General features: G+C 40.0%; 2 protein-coding genes across 5 annotated transcripts in view; one reads left to right on the top strand and one right to left on the bottom strand.

The window, feature by feature from the left end:
- CTNNA1 (catenin alpha 1) overlaps window positions 1-27,250 on the bottom strand; it is a 297,107-nt gene that overhangs the window by 64,437 nt on the left and 205,420 nt on the right. The window contains exon 1 of one of the 4 annotated variants that reach the window (XM_056124868.1): window positions 3,255-3,399. The exons of 2 other annotated variants lie outside the window; for them this stretch is intronic. Coding sequence is in view for 1 of the 2 variants with exons in the window: in XM_056124867.1 (XP_055980842.1) it covers window positions 3,116-3,223 (108 nt within the window). In the remaining variant the exon portion in view is untranslated. One more of the 4 variants, XM_056124867.1, reaches the window with a different exon arrangement.
- On the top strand, window positions 3,519-6,736 carry LRRTM2 (leucine rich repeat transmembrane neuronal 2). The gene is made up of 2 exons (XM_056124869.1): window positions 3,519-3,949; window positions 4,322-6,736. The coding sequence occupies exons 1-2, from the start codon at window positions 3,946-3,948 to the stop codon at window positions 5,866-5,868; spliced, it is 1,551 nt and encodes a 516-aa protein (XP_055980844.1). The 5' UTR covers window positions 3,519-3,945; the 3' UTR covers window positions 5,869-6,736.

The following is a 27,250-nucleotide window of genomic DNA, read 5'->3' as shown; positions in this document are numbered from 1 at the left end:
ACCAAGTCGCCGCCCACGAACAGCCTTCTTTGGCTCCTGATCAAGCTGCTTAATGGCCATGATCCCAGAGACTCAGAAACAATTCTCGAAACCCAGCAGCTTTTGGCAGAAACGCGTCTGGAATGTGCAGTAGGTTACTGTCACCAGGCCAACCCAGGGGGAAGAGGGTGCTGTCCCTCTAACTGCTCCCCCTAGGCGGCTCAGTGGCCACCATCTTCCAGAGGGCATTGGACAGTCAGGTTTGGGCCCGCAGTAACAAGACAAGTGGGGCCTCACGGGATGGGGGTGAAGCCAGCCCTTTCCTCCCCACCCCAACGAGATCCTGTCACCACCCATGAACAGCCTCTCTGGCTCCTGATCAAGCCGCTTAATGGCCATGATCCCTGAGACTCAGAAACAAATCTCCGAACGCAGTGGCTTTTGGCAGAAATGTGTCTGGACCAGCAGTAGGTTACCGTCACTGGGCTGCCCCGGGGTAAAAGAATGCTGTCCCTCCTCCTGCTCCCCCTGGGCGGCTCAGTGGCCACCATCCTCCAGAGGCCACTGGGCAGTCAGGTTGGGGCCCTCAGTGACAAGACACATGGGGCCTCACAGGATGGGGGTGGAACCGGCCCTTTCCTCCCCGTCCCAATGAGACCCCGAGTTGCCGCCCATGAACAGCCTTTCTTCCTCCTGAGCAAGCTGCTTAATGGTCATGATCCCAGAGACTCGGGAGCAAATCTTGGAAACCAGCAGGTTTTGACAGATATCCCTCCAGATTTGTTAAAACTTTGAATTTCCAAAATCGTGCAGCCACTACTGCAGCCACGCAACACCGTATGTTATTCATAATCAGCAACAACACAAATTGTCTAGTGTTGCCTTTTCAGCAGATCTGAGTGTGGGGGTAAGATCTCAAATAATAATGGTGGATCTGGTGTCAAAATAGTGAATGTAATCAAAGTAGAGAGAGAGAGTAATGTGGAAATCATCTGCCCCACAGGTAGGTGGAGGGTGTAGGATGGGGGTATACTGGGGTTTATGGAGGTGGACAATGAGCACTAGTGTAAGTATGGGTGTTTCATTGTATGACCGAGACTTAAACCCGAAAGTTTTGTAACTGCTCTCAAGGTGATTCAATAAATAAAATTATAAAAAATGGAAAAAAAAAAAAGCAAGGTGGCGTTCATGCCCAATTCAATCAGCTAAGCTAGTGGCTGAATAAATAGCTGTACTCCTACATTAAAAAAAAAAAAGAAGAGGTTAAGCCTTGAGAGCAGAAAGAAACTAAATGGTGGAGGCAGGTAGGATGCTTAGTGGTCATTTGCATGCCGACCCAGGTCTGAACCTCAGCACCACCAATAAAAAAAAAATCAAGGTTTTAAAGAGAATGAGACATGAGTCTTTCCTAATTTTCACATAACTCATTCCTAATCGTGATTGCTCTAATCCAATTGACTCTAATGCTTTTCTCCACATGGAACTAAAGTGGTTACTTCAGGGAAAAATTTAAACCAGCTCCTCCAATCTAGGAAAGCTCTTCTTTTTAATCAAAGGGTGACCAGCTGGCTTTTCAATAAGGGCATTTACAATACTCCAGGGGCTTGTTTTCCTTTAAAAATATATACACATATATTTATGTTATTTACATATATGTTTGTATATATGTCTGTATATATATTTAGATATAGTTTAAGGATTTTTTTAGCTTTTGGAAATTTTGGGAGCAAAGCAAGTTCCTACAGAACAACAATCGTAAGTTAGACCCTGTGAGACATTTAGTAAACTGATCTACAGAAAATTAATTTCTTCACCAGCAAACAGCAACAGAGTGAAGTGCTTGTGCAGACTCACAGTGCTGAGAAGGTGTTACATTCATGGGCAACTCGAGTCTTGGTTATTTCCTGCGGCCTGGGAAAAGCAGAGCTGCAGTGCTATCTAAACTTCCCTGCTCTCCTCTCACGGGCATCACAACCCATATTTAGTCTTAAGATTCGCCATACTTCCTACTTTCTGCTGTCTTCTTTCTCAGACATTTTCCTTGAACATTTCTACTTCCAAGTCCCTCTGGTGTCAAACAACACACCTGCCACTGCTGCAGTTTTCACACACCTTTACACAGAGTCCTGAGACTGCCTTGAGCAACAATCAGCACAGAGCTATACTTGTTTAGAATCACTGAGAAGGATAAAGCCAAAATTTGGCCACTGATGTTCTTGTTTCACAGATTTCACGAGTAGTTTTAAGATTTCTGCCTGCAGGTCTGAGGAAAATACCCACAAAGAGTAAGTACCCTCAGGAAGGCAGAAATCAGTTTGGAAAGCCAAGTCAGTAGGGTAAGAAGACCTTACACTTTGTTGTGCCTGAAAATGTGAACACTGATTTATGCCAGAAACAGGCCTCACATTTACAACACTGAACATGGAGCTATGCATCTATAACCAAGTTCTGAGAAGTGAAGAAGAGAGAAGACAGTGTTAGGTCAGGTAAAACCAGCCCTCAAAACTCCTACGACAAAATGAGTGATGTTTTTATTCACTAGGGAGATTTCAACAAGTTTGAACAATACTCAAAGTCATTCTTAAATGTGACTGTATATGCTACTAAGTGTGTAAATAATTATTTGAGTGCCACAATGCCCCAATTCCAGGATCAGCTGAGTCAGTTGAAGAAGTAGGTAGAATTCTGAGATAAATATAAGGAATTGTGTCAGAAACCAACCATGCTCTATCACTTGTCCTAAATCATTTCTGTACCACTCTCATACTTCTAGTACACAGCACTAAATGACTACCAACCTATTCTTTTTATCCAAGTGAAATATCCCAAACCTAAATCAGCATTGTATTTCAATAGGATTATGGTAACGTGTCAGAAGTAGAGAAGTCTTCATGAGAATTACCCTAAAATTCTTGAAATGCAAAATAACCAAATGCTGTTTTTTAAGGTACCCTCCTCCACCCACCACCTTTATTCTTGGATTATGCTGTTATGCTCTTAATGACAAAGAAACTAAGCTCACTTACTAGTTTACCAACACATCTAAAACAAATTCAACAGTCATAGTTCTATTTTAACCGCGCATGAAAACAAGGTGATTAAGAAGCTTTCTAAACTATCAGAGCCAGGGCTTTGCCTCACAAAGGCTGGCATTAAATCTGTATTTCACAAGACATGCAGGCTCCTGGCCATTAGAGGATCTCTCTATGCAGATCGGCAGTCTAACACTAGCTTTCCCAAGCATTAAAAATCATCACTCTGCTAACCCCACTCACTGTTCAGACGGGTCTTCTTGAATGCAGCCTTTATTACAATTTCACTGCTGTTTCCTACACTGAAGTAACACCATGTTTTTAAGCCAGGAGTTCTTCTTTTTCACTTTATTGTAATCAAGGGTCTTGCAATGACCCTGATACTGTTACAAAGCACAGTGCTTTATAACAGTAAAGCTTCTGGAAAACCCAAACAAAAGACACGTCACCCGGTGACGTCAGCCTATATACAGTTCTGTGTGGTCGCAGCACATAAGCAAATCCATTCTTGTGCCGTTTCTCGGAAAAGCTTTTCAGTAAATGCACTCATGCTGCTCCAGGAGCTCTTCTCTGCAACAAGCCGCCCATCTGCCATCAACAAGTTAAGACCAAGAGAACTAACGGCTGCGGGAAGGAGAGACTGAAGCTTTGATTAACCAGCTGAGCCGTTAAAGAGGGACGAAATTAATAACGTGTTCAAAACTGATTTAGGAGATCAGAGTTGTCACAGAAAACGAAACCAATGCTTTCGAGAGGAATATCCTAAGAGGGGAAAAAAACAACTTATCCTAGTGGATTCATTTTGCTCCGGAAAGCTGGGGACACAGAAAACAGGAAACTGGTCAAAGGCTCCTGCATGTTTGAGCCTTTTACAGACTCACTGCGTTGAGTCTAACAATCGCGACTGAATGCAGTCTCCAATGTGCTCAGAAGAATGGGTAAGTCCATGCATTTATGTGTCTTGTACAATCAGTGAGAAATCGTGTTTTTAAATAAGCCAGTGAATGCACATTTTGAGGAAAAGCACTGTCACATTTTTTAGATTTTAGGATTTAAATAAAACCAGATAGCTTATAATCAAGTATGTGATATATATATATATTTATTTTTTTAATGATTTAAGTTTTGTTTGTTATGCTAACCAGGATAGTTATTCTGCAGCAAATGAAATAATAAGTTACAAACAGTGAAATCTTTCACCATAATGTGCTGCTGCTGTTGTTGTTATTGTTGCTGTTGTTTAATATCCCAGATGCCCTACTGAAAAAAAATATCCTATCTTCTTGTTTTCCTTAAATTATATTCTGCAGGCTTACATTTCAAGTGGCCATTAGGGGCTCCTATGCTGGCAGCAATATATGCAATGAGTATGGTTTTAAAAATGCTGCCTGCGCTGGGTATGGCGTGTCCACCCAAATGCCGCTGCGAGAAGCTGCTCTTCTACTGCGACTCTCAGGGCTTCCACTCAGTGCCAAATGCCACAGACAAGGGCTCTCTGGGCCTGTCTCTGAGACACAATCATATCACAGAGCTGGAAAGGGATCAATTTGCCAGCTTCAGCCAACTTACCTGGCTCCACTTAGACCACAATCAAATTTCAACAGTAAAAGAAGATGCTTTTCAAGGACTCTATAAACTTAAGGAATTAATCTTAAGTTCCAACAAAATATTTTACTTGCCAAACACAACTTTTACCCAATTAATTAATCTGCAAAATTTGGACCTATCTTTTAATCAGTTATCATCTCTGCACCCAGAGCTCTTCTACGGCCTTCGGAAGCTGCAGACCTTGCATTTACGATCCAACTCCCTGCGGACTATCCCAGTACGCCTGTTCTGGGACTGTCGTAGTCTGGAGTTTCTGGATTTGAGCACAAATCGTTTGCGAAGTTTGGCTCGTAATGGATTTGCAGGATTAATCAAACTGAGAGAGCTTCACCTAGAGCACAACCAGCTGACAAAGATTAATTTTGCTCATTTCCTCCGGCTAAGCAGTCTGCACACACTCTTCTTACGATGGAACAAAATTAGCAACTTGACGTGTGGGATGGAATGGACCTGGAGCACTTTAGAAAAGCTAGACTTGACTGGAAATGAAATCAGAGCCATTGACCTGACAGTATTTGAGACAATGCCTAATCTTAAAATACTCCTCATGGATAACAACAAGTTAAACAGTCTTGATTCCAAGATCTTAAACTCCCTGAGATCCCTCACTACCATAGGGCTCTCTGGCAATCTGTGGGAATGCAGCCCTCGAATATGTGCTTTGGCCTCCTGGCTGGGCAGTTTCCAAGGTCGGTGGGAGCACTCAATCCTATGCCACAGTCCTGACCACACCCAGGGAGAGGATATTCTAGATGCAGTCCATGGATTTCAGCTCTGCTGGAATTTATCAACCACTGTCACTGCCATCGCTACAACTTACAGAAATCCAACCACTGAATATACAAAAAGAATAAGCTCATCAAGTTACCATGTGGGAGACAAAGAAATCCCAACTACTGCAGGCATCACAGTTACTACTGAGGAACACTTTCCTGAACCAGACAATGCCATCTTCACTCAGCGGGTAATTACAGGAACAATGGCTTTATTGTTTTCTTTCTTTTTTATTATTTTTATAGTGTTCATCTCCAGGAAGTGCTGCCCTCCCACTTTAAGAAGAATTAGGCAGTGCTCAATGATTCAGAACCACAGGCAGCTCCGATCCCAAACACGACTCCATATGTCAAACATGTCAGACCAAGGACCATATAATGAATATGAACCAACCCATGAAGGACCCTTCATCATCATCAATGGTTATGGACAGTGTAAGTGTCAGCAGCTGCCATACAAAGAATGTGAAGTATAATATATCAATCCATCATCAAAACGTACATCAGATAAGTAATCTATTTTACATGTAGGGGGCTAAATACATAACTAATTTTTATCAATGGTGACATTCAGCCTAATTTTCCAAACGAAGTGGAAATTTAAGTTTTTGAAGTATTGAAGTATTTTTAATTTTTTAATGAAACCATATTTTAAGTGTTATAATGAAGCAATGCTCACATTAATTTGCACTCTTGTTGGAAAGTCTAAAAATGCTTACTTCAAAATAAGTAGTTCGTGTATGTAATTATATACTATTGTGTGTAAACATTTACACTAAGATCTCCATAAGCTATTTTTTCCCTATTGAAAACAATATGGAAAGAAGCTACTGAGATAAAAAAAAAAAATCAATACTTGTTTGATCATTGCTCTGCATTCCACATAGCACAACTAGCCTGCTGCTTAAAGGAGACTTAGCAAAGTTCTCTTGTATAATAATTTGGCTTTTACTCAAATCTGCAATTTATTGCCAGTGTGGGGAGTAAAATTTCATGTATGTTGAAGACTGGCAAATATTAAACACTCTTCTCAGAGTTTCTGCCTGAGATAGATGCTATTATCAAGTCCACACCATGAAAACAGAATCCTTTATGTAACTCTAATAAGCTGAGTGACTTTAATGTATTTAAACAATGACTCCAAGTGATTGTGAAAAGATCTCATTATAATGAAATCAATACTAAATAATTATACTGACTTTGTATTACATTATCTCTAGTTTGACTTATTAATTGACAAGTTGAGTTTTGTGGCATTTAGACAATTTGAATTAGTTTTAAATGACTATTTTGCTTATTAGTTTACTAAATCTTATATTTAAAATTGTATCGGAAAATTGGGAATTAGAGAGAAAAAGCCAAACAGTCAATTTAACAATTCTATGACTGATTCTCTAGAATGAAAGCACACACACACAAATATATTTATATTCTCTCAACTGTCATAATCAAAGATGCCTTGACAGAGCAGTTTAAACCTCTTCTGCCTTTTCTGATCTTCAAACCTCAGAGTGAAATTAAAAATAATTTGCTAGCAATGGACATAAATACTGGTTCTTATTAGACTACATTATAAAGAAATCAAGACAAAATTATTTTCTAAATACTAAAATTTGACCTTTTTATAAAGATATATTCACACTGTTAAGAGCAGTTCCTCCTAAGTGAAAGAAATGCATTACTGACAAATCTTCTCATGGTAGAGCAGTCTATATGCTTATGCAGCCACACAGTGGCAACTTGAAGGTGGCGCTAAGGTAAAGGGATAAAAGGAAAAGCTAGCATTTTGAAGTCTAGCTCTAGAAAAATCAGCCTGGCTAAACTTAAAAGGCAAACAAGAGTGAGGTAAATTGGTAACTGTACATAACCTGTGTCAAACAGTCAAGGGTCTGGGACCTGGGACCCAGGAAAGATGGGGAAAGAAACTCTAGGTTAATATAAACATTCCATAATTACAAATGATAATGATGCCACAGTTTTCATACAGAAAAGAGTCACAAGTATTTTGTTTCAATGATTATGACTCTTCACTGGGAAACATACATATTTGTGATTTACACGCAAGCTACCAATTTATACAGAATTTCTCTATAAAAAAATCTATATACACACACACATATATATGTATATATAGGAGAAAAATTGTAATGTTAGAATACAGATTTGATTTCAGAAAAAAATGAACATTTTTACAGACTATTTACAAAATGTGGGGGGAAAGTCATAAATCCTTAGAAAAAGTCACTTCCCCCTAAACTATTATCTTTTTCTTAACATGATTAACATGATGTTCTCCATTAAAAGTATGTTTTCTTCCCATGACTGAGTTAAATACATGACACTTTAACCAATAAAATTTAATCCTAACTTTTTTTCTTCTTTAATACTAAAAGAGGGGTAATCTACTATGTTCCAAAGACAGTATCTCAGTAAAAAGCAGAGGTCACAAATTATGGCAAAAAAGTGTGCTCAATTTTTAAGATAGGAATATTAGTTTGGCAAAGACTTAGACTAGTCAAGTTCTGCTGATCTGGAGCAGTAAGCATTTCTATCTCTTATTCAATCAGATCCTGGGTTTGACTGGCCAGGGACAGAAGCTGATTTTACTGCATCAAGAGCAGCTCACTGTTACTCTACAGAAGAGCTGGATCAGAAACCCCATTACAAATGAACGTTCGAAAAACTAGAATTTACCAATCCATTTATCAGAGTAAACACAGCCATTTGTCAGGAGACAGCTTTGTCATAATACAACTATATCCTGAACATAGGAAATTTCACTACCTGTGAAGGATACAGAGAAATGTTTTTCATCCTTCAACAGCATTTGAAATTGATTCAAATTAAGTAGCACTGTAACACTGTCTTCCCGTTGTTCATCGATTTGCTCGAATGGGCCCAGTAATATCTCCAAATGGCTGGGAATTCCCACATTAATCCTAAAGATTACAATTAATAAAGAGTAGAACAACTGGCAAACTCCTTAATGAATTTAGAAAAGTACACTGGAAAAGCAACTATTTTAATGATTTAGGGGAACAGTATACTCATGTCCACCAAGGCATACTTCATAGTAAAAAATAAATTAAAATTGAAAATGGTTATTTTGCCTTTCATTTGGGGGTTGAGGTAATGCTCTTTAAGAAAAGTTAATATCCCCAAAACATTTTTTTCCCGATTTAAAGCACAAACACCACTCTTCAGTTGCCTATGAAATGCAGGGCTTAATTTTGATCTATTTGTCCTTTGGTATCTGAAGATGAGACTGTTAGTCATAAAGTGCTCTTTATCAACTGGCTAGAGTAGAACCACATCCCAGCTTCACTGCAGTTCCAAGTAAAACTATGGTAGGTCTTTTTTTTTTCTGGTATCTACCTTTTAACTTCTTCACCCTCTCTTCTTCCGGAACACGCTTCTTTAAAATGTTCAAGGTTAAAGAGTGAATAACCACTTAATCAAGAACCAGAACAAGAGATCTCTCTGGGAAAAAGAAAGCGGGGGGACGGGGGAGAGAAAACTATGATGCTATATAATAGCTTGCCATGGATTTCTATCACCTTTCTGAAATGGAGTGGTCTGATAAATTTACAAATCCATACACAACTGAGAAACCATCCACTGCCAACAAACAGCAAAGACACTAATTTTTTAAGCCAAAAAAAATCTGTACTAACACATGTAATTTCTTAATGTGCCTAAGTTACTATCTGTACCAATTCAATGAATGGATTTGATTGAACTTCCCAACTCTACTAATTATTAAAATCCATCTGCTTATCTGAATGCTAGTCACCAAGAGCCAGCTCCATCTTTGCAATAAAAATGATAACTATGTAGCACTAGGTCTGAATCCTAAAATTCAGAACAGGTATACCATTTTCTCGAAGCATACTTCCTACACACATCTATCAGGGAAGAAAGCTATAAATGCCCTGCTCTGTAAGTATGGATATCAATATGAAATTTGAGTATTTTTAGAAGATGTCGTACATGATCATTTTCCTAATAAAGCAATACAGTGACAGACCTGTTTCAAAAATCTATATGGGGAACAAGCTTTTCATATCTTATTGATTAGAGTGCTTCTACCAGAAAAAGATGAAGGTAAAAATGATAAGGCCATCATAATTTTTTCTTTCATAGATAATTAAATATTTCTCTTCCTAACCTAGGTCAGACTCATACTACTTGAATAATTTAAGGCCAAAAACAAATAGAAAATGACTGTTTAAGCTTTCATACTGCTATTGCAAACATTTGGAAACATCTGTTACTCCTTCAACTAATCTATTTTTCTTTGGTAATTAAAAAAAAATCTAATCTATGGAATGTTTGCTGAACCTTCCTATCAACACTGAGACTGGAAACCAAAAGTCCAGTTTGAACAAATTGTGTTCAATCACTGTAAGAGCCATTGGGGGCAGGGTGGGAGGGAGCAGGGGGCTTAGGGGATAGTCAAGTGGGTTAAGGGGTGCGAAATAGTATTATACTGGGGTAGTCTGGGGAGGGAAACAATAACAAAGTACAGTGTACAGGAAAGTTTTGTTATTAAAATTGTGTATGCTGTAAAAAGTCAATGTCTTTTTCTTAAGTGTTTTCTTGACAGTCTGACAATTTTGATATATGAAACTTGAAAATAATTTGTGACAGAAAAACCTTAAGTGAAAAGTTGTTTAAACCATGTTTTCTACCATGCAAAATGTGTCCATTGAGAAGAGGGCAGCTAAATCATTCAGAGAGGCAAAACTAGGCAAAGAAGCCACCATGCTGATTAAACACTAGCCATGTAAGTAAGAAGCTAAGTCACAGCCTTCACCAATGGACAGAAGAGTTGTCCATGAAGGCAAATCAAATAACACAGACGGGGAGCTTTGAAAGGGCAATCAGTTGCCTAACTCCAGTAAAAGCAACCTGACCCCCACGCTTCATGTCAGTTCAACACCCCCGTGGTAGACACCATCGTATTAGCACCTTGTGCATCATTTCAAGGTAGAAGGTCTACAGATACTGACATGTTTAGATCTTTGGGATCCCTACATGACCCACAATGGTCCGGATGCCAGTTTAGTAAACACAAATGGGGCAAAGGAAGATTTTTGCTATAGGGGTTAGGATGCTGATAATGGAACCAGAGCCTCATGCAAAGCATGCGCTCTACCACTAAGCCTATCCCAACCTTCTGCCTCTCTGGAAAGGAAAATGAACAGGTTTCTTGTTTGGCATATACACACAATCCCAGAAAAGGATACTAGTCCTGGGGAGTACTGGGTCAGAAACGCCATAGACTAGCAGGAGTTGACTGCCAAGACTGCTAAGACACACCCATTGCTTCTCCAGCAGTGAAATAGTACAGGCAGGAAAGAAACTGGAGATAGAGAAACATGGCTACCCATTCTTTTGCCTTACACCCAAGGATAGGTATCAGAGAGGCAAGAGAGTTCTCACAGCAAGAATCTCAGCACTAATTACAAAAGAACGACAGCATAAATTTTATTAGCGAACTTATCCAGTATGCAATGGAGGGCCTAGGTAATTTAAAAATTCACAAAGGAAGACATTCCTAAACACTATTAAGTTAAATGGTAAGGTTTTAAACAAAATTCTCAAACATCTTAATCTTAAAAATCCCATGTAAAGCAACATCTGATTTACCAGTTATTTTAATTAGTTTTGCCTGTATGTCACAGTATTCTCAGGTTCCCACTCAAATTTATAATAGATTTCTTCAAGGTCTGCTTAAAGGGTTTTTTTTTCCCCCTTCTCTTTAAATATCTAACCAGCTGGGTACTCAAAATCTCAAAATCTCCCTTACAAAGACAAAATGTACTACAAATTGTCTTTTTCAAAAAAGAGAAGGGGAAAAAAGGTGAAAGCCTTGGCTTCCCAAACATCTCTCTTCAGCCTGAGTTTTACTTTCCTCCTCACTAGCCAATGACTGGGGAATAATCTTAATATGGATAGATGATGAGCCTTTGCCATCCTCTCTCTGAAGCACACATTAAAAGGACACAATCTCCAATGAGGAAATACAATGAGGCATCCCAACCTACAAAACCCTCTAACTACAAAATACTCTAAAGGCCCAAAAGCAAAATCTACTAACCCATAGCCTTGATCCTGGGAACTTCCCCTAGAAATCCCATACAGAGGAATGGCTATTCATAACAACCCTTCAGGCAGGAGTCAAAGGGCGCTCCCCACACCCAGGAAAGAAGGCTCTTTTATACTTAGGAATCAGATAATAAAACTTCAGCTCTAGAACAAGAGAAGTGATCCCCAAAGCCATTTCACAGCTTCATCAAGAGATCTTACCTTATGGTGAAGAAAAGTAGAAATATCAGAGTTAAGCAGAATTAACAGAATATTCATTCACAGTGTGTTAGAGCACAAGAGCTCTCTGGTATTTATAGCCTTCCACTACCCACCCACTCCCCCCGCACCCCAAATTCTCTCCTGGCTTTTTCTGGAAAAATAAGACCAAAACTCCAAATCCATTTACATCAGCCCACTATATTCATCATTAAGAGAACCAAAATGTTTCTCTAAGATTTTGCACAGCCTCACTGTCAAATACATAGATAACCGATAAAAAACCTGAAGACAATGTGTATCATTTATATATACAACCTACTTCAACAATATTCAATAAATATATAATTTACTCAATAAAGTTGAGGAAACAAAATAATATTTTTATATGTACAGATTATCTGATATAAGGATGTAAAAAGATTGAAAGAGTTTTGATTTAGGGCCACACATCTGGCAGTGTTCCAAGCCTACTCCCTGGAGTTGGAGGGGACTCCTTAGTGCTTAGGGGACATGCAGGGAGGTCCAGGATCAAATCAGGGCACCCACATCCAAAACTTGTGCTCAGTCTATCTTTCTGACACCAAAAGAAGGGATTCTTAAATCTAAGGGATACAGGTCACATTTCTCAGGATTCAATAACATGTTGAAATTATAATAAAAATATTGTATGAGTCTAGATATTTCTCCAGATCCTAAAAGGTATTTTAATTCACCCGAAAAAGCTCTTATACAGCAATGAAACTTCAATTTCTATTACACATCATTTTCCTCCTGATCTTTGTCTTCAACCAAGATAAAGAATAAAACCAGTGACTTTCAGCTTTTGCAACCTGGTTTTTTAGGGGAAAAAAACATTTCTTTCACCTGATAAAGAAAACACACTAGTTTGTTTGGGGGGGAGGGGGAGGAGAAGGCACAGTGAGGAAGTCTGTGAATTACTTATAAAATGAACCCCACTTCAGGAATAATTAAATAATTCCCTAATGTTTTCTTGTGGTGGGAGTATTTAAAAAAAAAAAAAAAACCTCCATATCCATTTAGAAATACACATGTCCACTTAGAGAGAGTATCTGAAAAGGTTTTGGAGATTAGGCAGACTTGTTTTGTTCTTTTCTGTAGTTTTGGTTTGGGGGCCACAGCAGTAGTGCTCAGGAGCTACACCTGGCTCAAGGGGATGGGGGATGTGTGCTCATCACTTACAGCAGTGCTCTGGGGACCAGGAAGTGCTAGGGAAGGAAGCGAGGCATCCCACATGTGCTCAGTTTCTCATGTCAAACTCTTGAAGATAAAGGTAAGGAACCTATTCAAGCCATGTTACATGCTTTGCAGTAAACTAACTTTGTGATGAACCAAGGCAACAGCCTGTAATATTGGCAATACATGTGCACCTAATTTAAAAAAGGCTAATATTTACTTTCTCCTTATCATATCCCTGGAACCCAAACTATAGTGTTCTATCATGTACCATAATGAATACCTACTATATTACAACAAACAGGTTCCAGACAAGGTTCAAGACTTAAATTTTAAAATTCTTCCAACTATAACATGAAGCATTATTTTATGTATCATTTCTACTGTACTGATTAAAATTATCAATGTTTAGGGCTGAAAAATAGGGATTAAGGTGGGGGTGGGGTGTAAAGGTACATGTCCTGCATGCCTGAAATGAGGTCAATCCCTTCAGTTATGTCCCCATCACCTGGGTGTCCTTTAAGTATCACATGGTCCCTTGAGTATCAATGGGTGTGTCCTTGGAAGATAAAAGATAGTACAGGGGATAAGGGGCTCTCCTCACTTGATGGTGACCCTAGTTCTATCCTCTGCACGACTAACAGTCCTCAGAGCACCACCAAGGGTCACTCCTAAGCCCAGAGCCAGGAATGGACCTGAGCAATGCCAGGTATAAAATAAAATCTTAAAAAGATTTAACCTTTGTGCCAGAGAGAGTACAGTGGTAAAGATGTCTGCCTTGCACCTGGACAACCCGAGTTTAATCTCCACCATCCCATATGGTCCCTTGAGCACTACCAGAAGTGATTCTTGACCAACAGAACCAGGAGTAATCCCTGGGCATCACCAAATGTGGCCCCAAAATAAAAACAAAAGACCATGTTAACAGGTAAGGTTGGAGCGATAGCACAACGGGTAGGGCATTTGCCTTGCACACCGCCAACCTTGCCTACCCAGGTTCGATTCCTCCGCCCCTCTCGGAGAGCCCAGCAAGCTACTGAGAGTATCTCGCCCACACAGCAAAGCCTGGCAAGCTACCGGTGTTGTATTCGATATGCCAAACACAGTAACAATTGTCACAATGGAGACATTACTGGGCCTGCTCAAGCAAATTGATGAACAATGGGAGGATAGTGACAGTGACTTTTCTTTTCTTTTATGAGCCTTTTAAGCAGTGCGGAGGGTTGCAGGGCTGTGATACTCCAGAGCAATACTCTAACCTAGCAGTAAGAGCTGTGCACAGGCTGGCAATGCAGTAATACTAAGGTTTAGTGGTCCTGGCAGCCATCAAGATGAAGTCCAGGCATTGCGGGACAGGGCAGAAGCAGAAGGAGAACTACTACATGGTACCAATTATCAAACTTAGGGCTAGTGAATACAACACATGCATTCCAGCACACTGAAATATCTCCTCAGCCTTTAAGATACAATAAAGATATGCTTAGAAAAAAAAAAGTTATTCAAGTCAACCACATGTGAAATCTAAGAAACAACCCATCCAATTATGGCTGACTTGGTTTCTAAGCAGATTTTCCAGAATGAAGGCTCTGAGCAGGTAGGAAATGAGAATTTAAAACCAAAAAGATAAACCCATTTATCTAATGCACAAAAGAGGGATTTGTGACAGCTGAATAGGAATCTTCCAAATTAACAAATTTTCTGTTAAACATAAAGCCTACTCAGAATTAACGTATACACATATTTAATCTTATGAGAATGTTTGATAAAACTGGTGAGATTTCTCAACTGGTCTGAACATCTTACGGCCCAGATTTATGCTCAAGTTTTAGTCAATGCTCCAAATTCCTGATCCCGGGTTTGCTCTTTCCTCATTTAAATGCACAAAAATTATCACAATACTTGCTTCTCCAAATGCTTCCAAATTTTAGAGAACACCCTAACTGGGCCTGAAACATAGTACAAAGGTTAAAGTGCTTGCCTAGCATGCGGCTGTGGCCATTTCCCTGGTTAGAATCCCACCCAGCACGATTTATAGTCCCCCAAGCACCACTATGAGTGGCCCTTGAACATCACCAGCTATACCTGTACCCCAAAACAATTTCCTTATTGAGGGGAAAGGATTCAATTACAGCACACCCTGCTGAGCCCTCACCTTTTTGAGAAACAGCTGTACTCAGTTATAAACCGACTCACACAATTTCGGAAATATCATTAGAAAATAAATCACTCATCTGAGTTATCTTTTCAGTCTATCCTTCCACTTACATTAAAATTAAGTATCAAAGAATGTTTGTTCATATTCCCTTTGCTTACACTCTCAAAAGATCAGGAATGAGTCACTTAATTAGCACCTATTCCAAATACAGTGTTTTGTAGTGATGGAGGGGACGAAAGAAAAGGGGACAGTGGTAGGTAGTGAGTTGGGTTAAACCACTGGCAGTGCTCAGAGGACCATGTAAGCTAAACCCAGTAATCTAAACCCAGTAAGCTAAAGTGGCCCCTGACAAAACAAAGGCATCCTATACTACCTTCCTGTACTATCTCTCCAAGCATGACACTCCAGGTTCTTAATCAAATAAAACCCCAATACTACTTATCTTTAATGTGAATAGCTAGTTTGCTGACTTCATTTGGAGGTAAAGAACACACCCTTAGGCCACAAAGGACAACGGCATGTAGGACACAGCTATAAATTTTTCAGAAATGCAGAATTTGTGGGGTAAAGATAAGCAGTAACACTATAGTTTAAATTGTCCTAATAGTTTTATCATAATTCCTTAGAGCTGGCCACAAATCACTTCACATAAATATTCCACCACAATTTTTTTTTAACTACAATGAAAAAAAAATCATGAGCAGTAGGCACAGCTAAGTATTTGACACTGGGACACTACAAGTGACTAGCACTAGACTTTAAGTTCCCACATTAAAGTTTTCACTATTAATCTGCTATAAAACCTTTCTAGACTTTTTTTTTTTGGAGGGAAGAGGGTTGGGCCCTACCCCACAGGGATTGACTCACACCTGTCAAGGCTTACTTGTGTCTCTGTATTTTTAGGGATCACTCCTAGCAGTACTCAGGGGACCACATAGGGTGTGAGGATGGTGCAAGGCAAGCTCCTTAATTGCTGGACTATCTCTCCAGCCCCTAAAGACCTTGCTAAAAATGCTTCTCCACCATTCCATATTTAAGTTTTCCATTCAAGTATCAAGTACTACCTTTCAAGAATTAGACATAGCCAAATCAGAAACCCATTTTTACTTTTTAAATTACAGTACAAATTCTTGCTTGTGTTGCCTTCACTCTAGAAAATCTACATAATTTTCCATTTTTAATCATGTACTCAAAAATTCTTTTTGTAAAATAGTTTTAAACTTTTAGAACAGTGGTATTGGACTCCCTAATGTGTTACATGTATTAAACAGAAATGCAACAGCACATTGTAGTGACAACCTGCTAATTTTACTCCCTGACACACTACAAAAGAATCTTACTAATAAAGTTTAATTTGTTACTTTCATAAGAGGTTCATTAATAACTTCAGTTAGAAATCTCAGTAGGACTGCTTTCTAATTTTTTAGGTGGTATGGTTGCCCAATACAATTTTTTTAAAGACCCAAATGATTATCTACTTCCCCTCTTATCACTGTATCACTGTCATCCTGTTGGTCATCGACTGCCTCAAGCAGGCCCCAGTAACGTCTCCTTCGTCCTAGCCCTAAAAGTGCCACATTCGAGGCTCTTTCAGGGTCAGGAGAATGAGACCCATCATTGTTATTGGTTTTTAACAACAGAAATTAAAGATTGGGGGGGGGGGGGGGCGCGGAGAGAGGGGATGGACATCTTAAGAGCTGCACTTCACAACAGGTCCAACCTTCAGATTTTCAAAATCTCGTAATTTCCTATCTGAGTTTAAACTCATGCCTTTGGTTCACTATCTTCTCTTGAGAAAGACTCAGAAATAATGATTTTAAGTTCTTCAATGTCTCAACCACATTTTTTTCACATATTTATTACAATCAAGACAATTTTTCCATTTATGCAAATCTTAAAAATTATTCTATGTCCAAATACTGCCGCAGACTTGAAAAAAATTCTACATTAGGGAGCCAAAGAAAGTTCAACAGGCTAAGCATATATTTTGAATGCAAGTCTGGGATTTAATCCCTGGCACTACATAGTTCCCTGAGCACTGCAATAAGTGACTCAAGAACAGAGCAAAAAGTAGGAGGTTAAAAACTGCAAGTTATGGTCAACAAGATAAAATAAATTCTTTATTAATTGTGATTTTGCCACTTTAAGGACAAACCCTTAAATCTACATTCTGCACTGCTGCATTCAAGACTTTATCAAGCTGTTTTTGGTCTGTCTGCTGAGGCTGGAGGCTAGAGCGATAGCACAGAGGGTAGGGTAACTGCCTTATACACAGCAGAACTGGGTTCGATCCCAGGAGCCCCATATGGTCCCCCAAATACTGCCAGGAGTGAGCAAAGATACCGCCTGACTCTGAGCACAGAGCCAGAAGTAATCCCTGAGCATCACCAGGTGTGGCCCCAAAACAAAAATAAAACCTAAATCAAAATAATTCCTATTTTCTTTGAAGAAAAAGACAATAGCTCTTTTCATGTCATATGATATAAAAAAAAAAACACACACCCTTTCGCTCCTTTCAATTTCAAACCTTCTACATAGGGCATTCTATCTGATTAGGAAAAGAACACTCAACTGGGGTTGGAGCAATAGCACGGCGAGTAGGGCATTTGCCTTGCACGTGGCCAACCCAGGCTCGATTCCCAAGATCCCATATGATTCCCTGAGCACCGCCAGGAGTAATTCCTGAGTGCAGAGCCAGGAGTAACCCCCATGCATCGCCAGTTGTGACCCCCCACCAAAAAAAGGACCATCTCAACCAACCAAATAAATATGTGGACAGTGGCATTCAAAGTCTTAATTGAGAAACCTGCATATCTGAAAATAAAATTAAGTCACACACCCGTGCAATTCTTAAAATTATTTTCAAGTACAGAAATCGACAGAGGTGAAGTCACTGTGAATTCTCAAAGGAAGATCTCTCAAAGGGCTAGAGCTGGGGCCAGAGCGAAAGCACAGCAGGTAAGGCATTTGCTTTGTGTATGGCTGACCCGGGTTCAATCCCGGGCATCCTATATGGTCCCCCAAGCACTGCCAGGAGTAATTCCTGAGTACAGAACCCCAGCATCTTATATGGTGCCCAGAGTCTGCCAGGAATGGCCCCCTGAGCACTGAAGGAGTTAGCCCTGAGAACTACTGGGTATGGCAGGAAAAAAAAAAGAGAAATATTTCTCAAAGATGCTACAGTAACTAGTCAGGGGAAGGGGGAGGGAGGGGGAAGGGATGTTGAGTACCTAGAGGTACTCAGGGCTGACTCCTGGCTGTGTGCTCATGAAACACTCCTGATAGTGCTCAAGGGACTGTATGCAGTAGATGGGATCAAGCTGGAATCAGTCATATACAGGGCAAACACCTTAGATGTTCTAACAGCCACAGATGCTATTAAAAAGTTCTAAAAACCTTCACAAAACCAGCCTCATAACTGGCTTCTTCCTCCAGTCATTCGGGGTACACTAATTTTAATCCTAAACATTTTAAATGACCTGGAAAAAAAGAACCAAAGAAATAATATAGTGAATAGGGAGCATGCCATGCAAGCAGCTGATGAGGTTCAGTCTCTGGCACCACATCTGGTCCCCCAGACTGCCAGGAGTAATCCCTAAGCAGAGTCAGAAGTAAGCCCTGAACACTAGAGGGCATGACATCCCTCCTCTTCCCCATCCCACCCCAAATGCCTGCAAGAAAAGATTTTTGTTTCCGTTTTGGGGGCCAGACCTGGTGGTACTCAGGGCTTACTCGTACTAGCAGGGCTCAGGGGGAACCATATAGGTGCTGGGGATCCAGCTTGGTCAAGTGCAAGGAAGTATCCTGTGCACTGAACTACTGCTCTGGTCCCTAAGAATTTTTATTAACTTTAAAAGTCCAAAGTCAGACAAGTGGTAGCTTACATATTTAACCATAAAAATTGTGTAAAGGTTAACTAGCTAAAGCAATCCTTGGGGAAAAGAGATGGGAGGCATTACCTTCACCAACTTCAAGTACTACAAACATAGTAATTTAAACAGCATGATATTGGAATAAAGACAGATCTTCAGATCAATGGATCACAATCATGATCATCCTGTTGTTCGTCAATTGCCTCGAGCAGGCACCAGTAACGTCTCCTTCATCCAACCCTGAGATTCTAAAAAGTGCCACATTCAGGGCTCTTTGAGGGTTAGGAGAATGAGACCCATCATTGTTACTGGTATTTGGCATATTGGGTACGCCACAGGGAGTTTGCCAGACTCTGCCGTGTGGACAGTTTACATTTGGTAGCTTGCCAGGTTGTCCAAAGCAAGAATGAAACAATAAGATGTTGCGGGGCTGCGAATGCGATCAATGGAATACAGCTGAATATTCTGACACAAACCCTCACATATATAATCGGGGTGGAGCAATAGCACAGAGGGTAGGGCATTTGCCTTGCATGTGATCAAACCGGGTTCGATTCCCAGCATCCCACGTGGTCCCCTGAGTACCACCAGGGGTAATTCATGAGTGCAGAGCCAGGAGTAACCCCTGTGCATCATCAAGTGTAACCCAAAAAGCAAAAGAAAAAAAAATCCCTCACATATATAATCATTTAATCCTTGATAAGCACTGTAGCACAGTCATCCCCTTGTTCATCAATTTGCTCGAGTGGGCACCAGTAACGTCTCCATCGTGAGACTTGTTACTGCTTTTGGCATATCAAATACGCCACGGGGAGCTTGCCAGGCTCTGGCGTGCGGGTGAGATACTCTCGGTAGCTTGCTGGGCTCTCCGAGGAAGAATCAAACCCGGGTCGGCTGCGTGCAACGCAAATGCCCTACCCGCTGTGCTATCGCTCCGCCCAAACTTTGATAAAGGAGCAAGAAATATGAAGTGGAGCAAGAAAAACCTCTTCCACAAGTGGTGCTGGGAAAATTGGGCAACTACATGCAAAGAAATGAATTGAGACCTCTCTCTAATACCAGGCACAAAAGTCAGATCAAAATGGAGTCAAGACTTCAATATCAGACCTGAATTGATAGGGTAGATGCAAATGTATCCATGACATTAAAGCTAAAGGCATCTTCAAAGATGAAAAACCACTAACCAAGTAAGTGGAAGCAAAGATTAAACAAATGGGACTACATTAAAGAAGTTTCTACCCCTCAAAGGAGACAATAACCAAGATACAAAGACAGTCTATGGAAAGAGAAAAAATTATTTACCCAACACCCATGTGATAAGGGGTTAATATATATGCACTGGAAGAACTTTATAAAAAATAAAAAACATTCAACCCTATCAAAAAATGGGGAGATGAAATAAACAGAAACTTCCTCAAAGAAGAAATACAAACAGCCAAAAGGCATATGAAAAAAATGCTCTATATCACTAATCACCAGGGAGATACAAACCAAAACAACAATGAGATATCACCTTACACCACAGAGATTGGCAAATATCAAAGAAAAAAAAACCAACACCGGTGTGGATGTGAGGAGAAAGGAACTCTCACTCATTTTTGGTGAGAATACCAGCTGCCCAGTCTTATCAGAAAATAATCTGGGCATTCCTCAAAAAACTACAAAGTAAGCTTCCATAGACCCAGCAATACCAATCCTGGGTTTATATGCTGGGAGCCCTAAAACACACAGCACAAACACCACCTGCACTTCTACATTCATTGCAGTACTATTCACAATAGCCAGAATCTGGAAATAATCCAAGTGCCCGAGAGCAGATGACTGGATAAAGAAACTATGGTACATCTACACAATGGAATACTATTAGGCTGCCAGGAAAAATGAAGTCATGAAATTTGCTTACAAATGTATGGACAAGGATGGAGAGTATTATGTTGAGTGAAATGGGTCAAAGTAAAAGGGACAGAGAATGGCTGCACTCATTTGCAGGATATAGAAACACACAATATGAGACTAATACCCAAATACAGTACAAATGAGGGCCAGGAAAACTGGTCCATGATTGGAAGCTTGTGCGTGAGTGGGTGCATGGGTGCGTGGGTGTGTGTATGTGTGTGTGGTGGGGGAAGGAGGCGCAGTTAGAAAAGAAAATGGATTCACTACGACAATGATAGTTGGAAATGATCACTCTGGACAACAAATGAGTGCTGAAAGTAAAGTGATATACATGGTAACCTTTCAATACTTGTATTGCAAACCATAATGTCCAAAGGTAAAGAGAAAACGGGGGTGGGGGAGAGGAGGGAGGGAGAAAGGGAAAAAGAGAACAGTGTCTGCCAGAGAGGCAGGCAGGAAACTGGGCACATTGGTGGTGGGAAATGTGCACTGGTGAAGGGATGGGTATGGTGAACGTACACTGGTGAAAAGATGTTGAAGGGAAGGGAACACTGTATGAGCAAAAACCCAATCATGAATAACTTTGTAACTGTGTATCTCACAATGATTCACAGAAAAGAAGAAAAAAAGAAATGTACTCCAAATAATGGGGGGGGGGGGGGTGCGGCAGCAGGGAGAGAAAAGCAAACTGTGCAAAGAAATTTGTGCCTGCACCATTTGTACAAACTCATTTGAACTGTGAGATTCTTTCCTAGAACCACTGAGGTAAAATACAAAAACACATTTTTCTATATGTGTTTCACACTACATATACTGTATCTATTATTGTTGTTGGATAGTTCTGTTTAAAAAATCTTAAAAACTAAGAAGTATACCTTTGTTGTACAGATGTTGCTTTATGGGTATGGAAGAGCCAAGAATTTCATTCTATGCAATAATCACTGGACTCTGGGAAATAGCTCAGTTGCTTAAAACAACGCGGCAACAAATTAAATCTACAGTGCGAGAACTAGGGTTGCAGCTAAGCAGAAGAAAGTGGAGAATGATCCTGGCAGCTCTGCTGTGTGAGTGTTGAAATTGTGCTGCTTGTGATCCACTGTGCTACCGGCAATTTGTACCCATCCTAGAGACAAATCTGTGTGTGTGTGAGAGAGACAGTGAAGACCACAATGAGTTGGTACAACTCCCCAGAGAGTCCTGCAATCAAATGAACACAATTCCCTAGCTACCACCACACTCAGTGTGTGAGTACCATGGTCAGGTATATATGTTCGACCCAAATTAGCTCAACAACAAAAGGAAGAAAATGGAAGAGAGATAAATATTAACCACGAACACAGGCATCTAAAATTAGAGCAGCAGCTAGTGTGCTAAGTAATTTCTTGCAATACAGGAATAATAATGAGCTATAATTAAAAAAACTAATTGTGGATATACAGTTAATAAATGTACATAATGTACAATTATTCATCTGTAGGCATTTTGAAAAATAAAAAATATTGATAGTGTTGAAGCACTACTAAATTGAGACCAGTTTCTCAACTGAAAATTAAAGTAAGTATGTGTAAGTATAACAATGTAGCATGGTGAAGTATTTTAATTCAGTAACAAAGATGTTAACTTAATAGTATAAATCCAAGTCACTAAACACTGTGGCACCGTCCTCCCCTTGTTCATCTACTCCAGCGGGCACCAGTAATGGCTCCATCTTGAGACTTGTTACTGTTTTTGGCATATAATATGCCACGGGGAGCTTGCCAGGCTCTGCCGAGTGGGCAGGATACTTTCAGTAGAAAAAAATAGTAGTCATCTCACACTGGACTAAGATTGAAATGGATTGATATTTTGTCTGTCCACTGTCCTCCCGTTGTTCATCAACTTGCTTGAGCGGGCCCAGTAACATCTCCATTGTAAGACTTGTTGTTACTGTGTTTGGCATACTGAATATGTCACAGGCAACTTGCCAGGCTTTGCCATGCGGGTGAGATACTCTCGGTAGCTTACCGGGCTCTCGGAGAAGGGCAGAGGAATCAAACCCGGCTCGACCGGCTGGTTGCACACAAGGCAAACACCCTACTGCTGTGCTATCGTTCTAGACCATATTTTGTCTAACTAGCTAAATATAATGTTTATTTCCCAGAATTCTCTTCCTATATTGGTAGCCTAGACCATGTAAGATATCCTTGAGAAAACTCAGAAGTCAGAACTAGCTGGGGAAAAAGTTTTATTATAATGAAAGTCAAGAAAATGCGTTCCTACCATATTAATTCTTTAGTTTAAAAAGAAAAAGGGGGGGGGGGGCCTGGAGCAACAGCACAGCGGGTAGGGCATTTGCTTTGCATGCAGCCGACCCGGGTTCAATTCCCAGCATCCCATATGGTCCCCCAAGCACTGCCAAGAGTAATTCCTCAGTGCAGAGCCAGGAGTGACCCCTGTGTATTGCCGGGTGTGACCCTAAAAGCGGGAGTGGGGGTGGGGTTGGGGAAAGAGAAGAAGAAGAAGAAGAAAGAAAGAAAAGTCAGAATCAGCAAGTTTCATGCAGAAACAGTAGTAGGTGCAGGCACCAGACATCACTGCAAGTCTCACACACTGCTGCCTCTCTATGGCCTTACTCTGTTATCAGGGGGCAGCGGGCCCTATTACTCCTACCTGATTTTCTCCTTCAGCTTTAACAACTTCTGGGTCAAGTACATGTCTGAATTTGTAATAAAAAGAATATATCAAGGACAGAGAGACAGTACAGTGAGGTGTTTACCCTGCATAAGGCTGATCCAAGTTTGATCTACGGCACCCTGAGCCCCACTAGGAGTGATCCCAAAGCACAGAGCCAGGAGTAAGGCCTAAGCACAGTTAGGTGTAGCCCCAAAACAAAAACAAGGGCCCCGAAAGAAGGTATTTTTGCCTTAACTAAGCCTCTACCACCAGAATTAGACACCTAGATGCAGAGAGAGGATGACAAGAGTTTTAGGCTCTCTACATGGCATATAGTTCACACCTCCCCCAAGAGTGACCCTGTTTTACATATAACTGTTTCTCCTTCCCATTATATACCTAGAACCAGATAGTATGTCAGATCCCTATAATTTATGCACACATAACACCATACACACACACACACACACACACACACACACACACACACACACACACACACGTTCATCTTCTATGATTGAGTTCTAAGTGACACAAAAATGTGTGCACAAAGGCTAGAGTGATAGTACAGTGGGGAGGGTGCCTGCCAAGCATACGGCAGCTGACTCGGACTTATCCCCAGCATTCCATATAGTCCCAGGAACAATGCCAGAAGAGATTCCTAAGTGCAAAGCCAGGAGTAACCCTGTGCACCATGAAGTAAGACCCAAAAAGCCAAAAAAAAATAAAATAAAAAAGGAGGAGGTGGGGGAGAAATGTATGCACAAATAATCTAAGGTGGGGAGAGACCATTTTCACAACAAAAAAATCTCTTGCCATAAACCAAAAGATAATAATATACAATGAAAATAAAATCCAAAAGGTTAAATGTAGAGGAAGGAAAGGGGAAAGTAAATGGAAGAGCAAAGAAAATGGAAAGCCTATACAATGCTAAAAGACAAATTCAAAGCAAGACATAATATATAATGGCAGATGCAAAAATAGATTACTTCTTACACAGGTAGTAGAACTGCAACTACTTCAGTTTTTATAAGGAAATAACCTATCAACATACATTCAATAAAAATATGTGTATACCAGTCAACTGAGAAACTTTAAAAAGAAAGTTAGAGATATAAACTTTAAAAAGAAAAAAGTACTGCACAGCACTGCAATACTTAAATTTTAAGCAAATGCTTGCTTTCATGAGAAAACTTTTAATTTTTATTTATTTATTGCAAACAATATACACCTGGCAGTGCAAAAAAGCAATTCCTGGCTTGGTGCTCAGGAGTGACCCCTGGCAGTGCGCAGGGGACCATTAAGTGGTACTAGGGATTCAAACTAGGGTCACAACCAACATGACTGGACACAACACAAGTACCTTCCTCCCTTACTATCTCTCCAATACTAAGAATTTTTGAGAGGGAGAGATCAACTAATTTATGGTATATGCATGCCATGAATAATTCTCAATAATTAAATGAGGTGATAAAGTAGGAGCAAAGGTGAACAGTAAAACGGCAGTTTATAAAAACAAAGATTCTGCTTTATATCAAACACCATGCCATAATAAATTCGAAGGGTGGGTGGAATGGAGGTGGGGTGGTAGAGACTATTCAGTACATAACAAAAGCAGGAAAAAAGAGAGATTAATTTCGAATTACTAACACTGGTTCTTTAGAAGAGGATATGGGCTGAGAGAAATGTTAATAAAAGGAAGGAGGGGAACAGGGGTACAGGACCTAGTATAAGTAAAAAGATCCCATTACAGAAAAGTTGTGTATCAATTTAAAATATTATCTTTGCTTTTATACACTATTGTATTGCTCCGGTTAAAAGTGAAGCTTAACTTCTTGATTTCAACATTTTAAAGGCAATATAGGCTAGAGGAAGGAACTATAATTAAGGAATAATAGTCACTGCATTCAGTAGATTTTGTGAAGAAATTTAACTACTGGGGGGGCGGGGAAGGAAAAAAGAGGAGGAATGAAAACAATGGAGATATAAAAAAAATAGAATCACTATCCTGCAACAGCTGCATAAAAAAGAGATTGAAACAAAGTACCTGCCTTACCTGAGCTTGGAAATAGTATGCAGATCTGGAGATGGATCTGGAGACACTGTTTCAAAAGAGACTGCAGGCCAGAGATACAGAATGGCAGGCAGGATTCTTGCCTTGCACATAGTCCACATAGGTTTAACTCCCAACACTCCATATGCCCCCCTCCCCCACCCCAAGCTTGCCAGAAGTAATCCCTGAGGACAGAACCAGGAGCAAACCCTGAACACAGTCAGGTGGGACAAGCCCTCCCCCCACCAGAAAAAAAAAAAAAAAGAATTAGAGGCTGGGTTAAAGAGAGAAGTATATCTGGAAGGCACTTGCCTTGCAAGCGGCCAACCTGGGTTTGATTCCTGGCACCACATATGGTGGTGGGTTGGGAGATGAGGAGAGGGATATCACACACAAACCATTACTTTAAAAAATAGTATCAGCAGTCAGCAGTCAGAAAGATAGTTCAAAGGGCTAGAGTGCATATTTTATATGCAGGAGTTCTGGATCTGCCCTTATCCCCTTGACTGGCAAGTTCGTGTCTCTCTCTCTCTCTCTCTCTCTCTCTCTCTCTCTCTCTCTCTCTCTCTCTCTCTCTCTCTCTCTCTCATCTCCCTTGTCTAGACACAGAAAGTATCCATCCTCTACAACTATGCCAGAATAGTTAGTTCTCCAGGCCTTGGTAGACTCACCACCCGTGCTATCATGGCCAACTGGGCAACATATCAAACACATGAAGGGCCTCAGAAACCAGGGGATCAGAGATCAAGTACAATAGTATCCAGAGGATAGAAACATAGTGAAATAGGACTCCAATAAAAAAAAAAAATCAAGCAATAGGGGCTTCTCTTAATCATTCATGACACGCTCTAGAAAGACTGTTTGTGAATCTATCCTGAACCTGAACTTTGTAGGCATATATCACTGGCAACGTTACATTACATTTTTTCTACTTGTACAAAGCAAAGGGTACTTTTTCTATTTTCCTAACTATAAAATGCCACTTTTTACCATGACTTCAAGGTAATGATCACTACTCAAATTAAATACAAGTATTTCTCATGCATGGTTAAAGGCCTGATATTAGAAAGCACAAACTACTATCAATCACAAAAAAAAAAAAAATCAGACAGGGTTTTATAGCAGACGTTACTGGGCCCGCTCGAGCAAATCGATGAACAACGGGAGGACAGTGACATTGACAGTGATTACCTTTGACACTCCAAAACCTGAAGTATCACTGAAAGTTAAAAACAAATGAAGGTGTTCTGTGGGGAAAAGTTAGGGTCAGAAATTAACAACTACAGGAAATGTGAGATACACAAAACTGATCCTAATGAAATTAAAAAAAAATCAAAGTTAGAAAAATGAATGAAGACAACTTTAAACCATCCGTAATGAGAAAAAGGTAAGAAATTAATGCAGAATAAAAGAGACCTGAGACTGAAATCAACATTTCAAAGCTAGTAAATGCCTGTCAGCTATACAGATAAAACACTGAGATGTGTTATCATTAACATTATTTGTTAAATAGAGGTAACCTCAATATTATATAAAACAGTCAATAAAGAGTAGTTAGCCTAACGCCACTAAAGCTGACTTGGGTGAAAAACAATTCAAACATGAAACAAAACACAAAGATTACATTCCAGGCATGTAAAACTTAAACTTCAGTGCAACAAGAGACATAAGCTAATGTCATAACGGAGAGAAAAGAACTAGACGTAAATAACTGAGAATAAAGC

The sequence above is a fragment of the Sorex fumeus genome, unplaced genomic scaffold (genome assembly GCF_029834395.1).
Source record: "Sorex fumeus unplaced genomic scaffold, SorFum_2.1 ptg000051l, whole genome shotgun sequence".
NCBI classification, from domain to species: domain Eukaryota; kingdom Metazoa; phylum Chordata; class Mammalia; order Eulipotyphla; family Soricidae; genus Sorex; species Sorex fumeus.
Note: the sequence above shows the minus strand (reverse complement) of the source record. Positions and strands in the feature narration are given on the sequence as shown.